This window comes from Microtus ochrogaster, chromosome 1 (assembly GCF_000317375.1).
Source record: "Microtus ochrogaster isolate Prairie Vole_2 chromosome 1, MicOch1.0, whole genome shotgun sequence".
In the NCBI taxonomy this organism is placed as follows: Eukaryota; Metazoa; Chordata; class Mammalia; order Rodentia; family Cricetidae; genus Microtus; species Microtus ochrogaster.
The window spans coordinates 1,858,315-1,861,691 of NC_022009.1; the positions used below are offsets into that span (position 1 = coordinate 1,858,315).

At 32.5% G+C, this 3,377-nt stretch overlaps 1 protein-coding gene across 4 annotated transcripts in view; it reads left to right on the top strand.

The window, feature by feature from the left end:
- Positions 1-1,351, top strand: part of Lrfn5 (leucine rich repeat and fibronectin type III domain containing 5) — a 256,920-nt gene extending 255,569 nt beyond the window's left edge. For all 4 annotated transcript variants that reach the window (XM_026779124.1, XM_026779129.1, XM_026779132.1 and 1 more), the window contains one exon: positions 965-1,351. In XM_026779124.1, coding sequence (XP_026634925.1) covers positions 965-982 — 18 coding nt within the window. In that variant the 3' untranslated portion in view covers positions 983-1,351. The remainder of the gene's footprint in view (positions 1-964) is intronic.
- Positions 1,352-3,377: the final 2,026 nt, after the last annotated feature.

Consider the following 3,377-nt stretch of genomic DNA (forward strand, 5'->3'; position numbering starts at 1 on the left):
GAGAGAGAGAGAGAGAGAGAGAGAGAGAGAGAGAGAGAGAGAGCACTATGAGCCAAAATTTTTCTATAAAGGTCAGAGGAAAACCTGCAGGAGTCAATTACCCTTAATCATAAAAATTCCATATCTAAAGTCAGGTCATTAGGCTGATTGTCTACCACCTTTTCCTGTGAGTTATATCCCTGGTTATATCCCTGTTCCCTCTTTCTTTGTCAAGATTGGAACTTATAGATATATCCTAAGTCCATGTGATGTTTGAAGCCATACTGGATGAAATTAAATCATAGTTTGATGTTTTAAGTATTTTTAAAAATTAACTGATTTTATACATATATATGTATAATCTCAGTTAATAATCAGTTAATAATATATCTATAAAATCAACTAATAAAATAAATTGGAACAATATATATATTGTTCCAATTTATTTTTAAATTAACCATGCAGTGTTTTCCTTGCACATATACTTATTCATACTTTATTTTCTTTGTGAGTGAAGAACTAATTAGTGAAAGTGAACACTATTCTTAATTGTCGTTAAGGTTACAACAAAATCTTATGACATCTTGATACAAAACTCTTTGCACAAGATAAAACATAGGGATCACTTAAATTTTAGAAATGTTGAACAAGTTTGGTCAAAAATGCCCATCATTAACAAAAAGCAGTAGAGGCATATGTTATAGCAAATGTCATGGATCAATTAATACAATCTTTTCATTTTACCTGGGGACTGTTGAGAAAATGAAGTAATAGAAATTCTAATCTACAATTTAGGTGGTTATTATTATAGATTTGCTAACTTTTACATGATAAGGTAGTATTTTCCATATTGATGTGGGTGTCTGTGTCTGTTCTGTACATTGTGTCTGGAGTCTTCTGCCTGGATTTCACAGCTCAGCAATTTTGGAGTTTCTTCACCATGATCTTACTTGTTTTGTGTTTTCTTTCTTTTCTTTGGTTGCAGAGGCTGGAGTCAATATGAAGAGCACCACTTCTCTCTCCCTCGAAAACAGTTGCCCCTGATATTTTTACTGGATAAAATTTGAAAATGTTTCAGTTCACAACAGCAGATTAGTGAACTGCTATCCCCGGAAGATCTGCTCATGGGAGCCAAAGTGACGACATCTCTGGTGCGGTCGAACTGGCTCCCTCACACCATGATTCATCCCCTTTTCAAACCAAATTTTTTTCTTCTGATCTACAAATATTTTTTTTAAGAAAGGAAAGAGAACAAAGCCTTCATTGGCATCAAGTTCTGTATCAATCCATCCTACATTGCCATTCATGATTTAACAGACTGTAGAATCTTGAATACTCTATATCACTTTAACAAATAAATGTTTTACTATGACACAATTTGCACATTGCCTTATTTTGGGACATACCTTTTGCTTGAAGCCTGAATGATGGTGTGATTTTGTAATAAATAATATGTTTTAATAATAAATTTCTTTTATATCTAAGAGGTGAAAATATTAAGGAATTCCAAGTTGCTTAATAATAGTAGAACAAACTTTTTCTTTAGAGTGTACCCACATCTAACAGGGGGCAACACAATTATTTGAGCTCACTTATAGAAACTGCAGGTTTTGTTCAAGACACATGGAAATGAGGACTCTGTTCCTCTAATGGACATTCAGAAAATGAGCAGATTGGGAAATTACTAATAGTGTGGTTTGGCTTTGGCTTTCTCAGAAAACCAAGGAAGTAGGAAAATTTAATAACTTTGTTAGGTGTATGTGCCATGCTCAGGGTCTTTTCATGGTACAGGCATTTTGTTCAATTTTTCAAAATTTCAGAGTAAATAAAAGAATATACTAACTTTAATAACAGAATATGTAGAAATGAAATATTTTTGATGGTTATAAATATGAAGGAAGCTATACTCAGATAGTGTCCAACCTTAGCCTACTAGAGTTTTCTTGGACTGAAGCATCAGGAGAAATTTCTCTACTTCATCTCTTAAACTGTCAAAAATACTTAAGTAAAATTTGAAATGACACATACACTGCCCTAGTTTATGGTATGAGATGTAGGCTTAATGAAACTTAAGTGTTTTTTTTTTTTCTATTTGAAATTGGGGTTTTTCAAGAATGGCAAATTATATGTATATTCCTGGATCATCCTGGTAGTTCATTGTAAACAGGAACCCGATACACTAGGCAACAAGAACACTTGCATAAACGTACCAGTCATGCCAAATATGTGATTGACGTGGCTTTGTTGAGCTTAGTTTTAGTGATGATTTCTGACATTAGCAATTGTCTTAATTCTCTGATTTTGACAACTTTAATAATTTGGGAAAATGTGGTGTGTGTGTGTGTGTGTGTGTGTGTGTATGTGTGTGTGTGTGTGTGTGTGTGTGTGTGTGTGTGTGTGTGTGTGTTGAAGAAACGGGTATACACTAAACAACTTGCACTGGTCCAGAAGATTTCATCTACAATGCTTCTTTTCCCATCCAGTGTGCAAATGTTAGGGACAGTGGTGTTTCTGGATCACTTGCCAGATCAATATTTCAAGGACTATTATGGAAATGGTATCATTCGCCTCCTTACACCTTGGACTCCGAATCTCGCTTTCTTTGGTAGTGATAATCAATTGGTGTTTTCAGCCTGGTTTGTCATTTACATTATTATTATTATGAAAAAAATCATAATTTTATTTTCTACAGAGTATACTTTTAATGTGTTAGAATGGAAATTTAAATTTCTTAGTCTGCATTTCCAATAATAAACAAAACTTTTTTTATATTTTTATTTAGTCAAGCATTAAGGAAGCAATCATAATGTTTACATTTAAAATAGTAATTATTAGGAACAGTTTCATTATATGAATATCAAGGTATGCGATGATGAAAAACTTTAAGCAAAGATATACATGGATATATTTTGAAACTTAGTATTTTTACATACTTATTTTATTTACATATATATGTACATGTATTGGTTTGTATACGCTATGTCATGCATGTGGAAATGAAGGGAAAATTTGTAGGTTCCCTCTTTCTATCATATATATTCTGGTGTTGGAACATAAATCATCAGTTGGTGGCAGGCACCAACTTCATATATTAAGGATATGCAAGAGAAAACAAATGTATAACAAAGTGAGATCTATGATCATTCACAAAGTTCCCAATGAAGTTAAAAAGATAATTTGAAATAAGTGATCATAATAAATTTATTTCATTATTTAATGATGCGAATGAATAATCTAAGAAAACGTCAACCCCAAAATTATTGACCGCATGCAGAAGTCATCTCTATATTTTTTTTTAATTTTTGAGTAATTTTGAATTTTTTTGTGTGTGTACTAAAGTGAATGTTATAGGTGTGGATGCCCACAGAAGCTACTAAGCAGCATCTTAGGTACAGTAG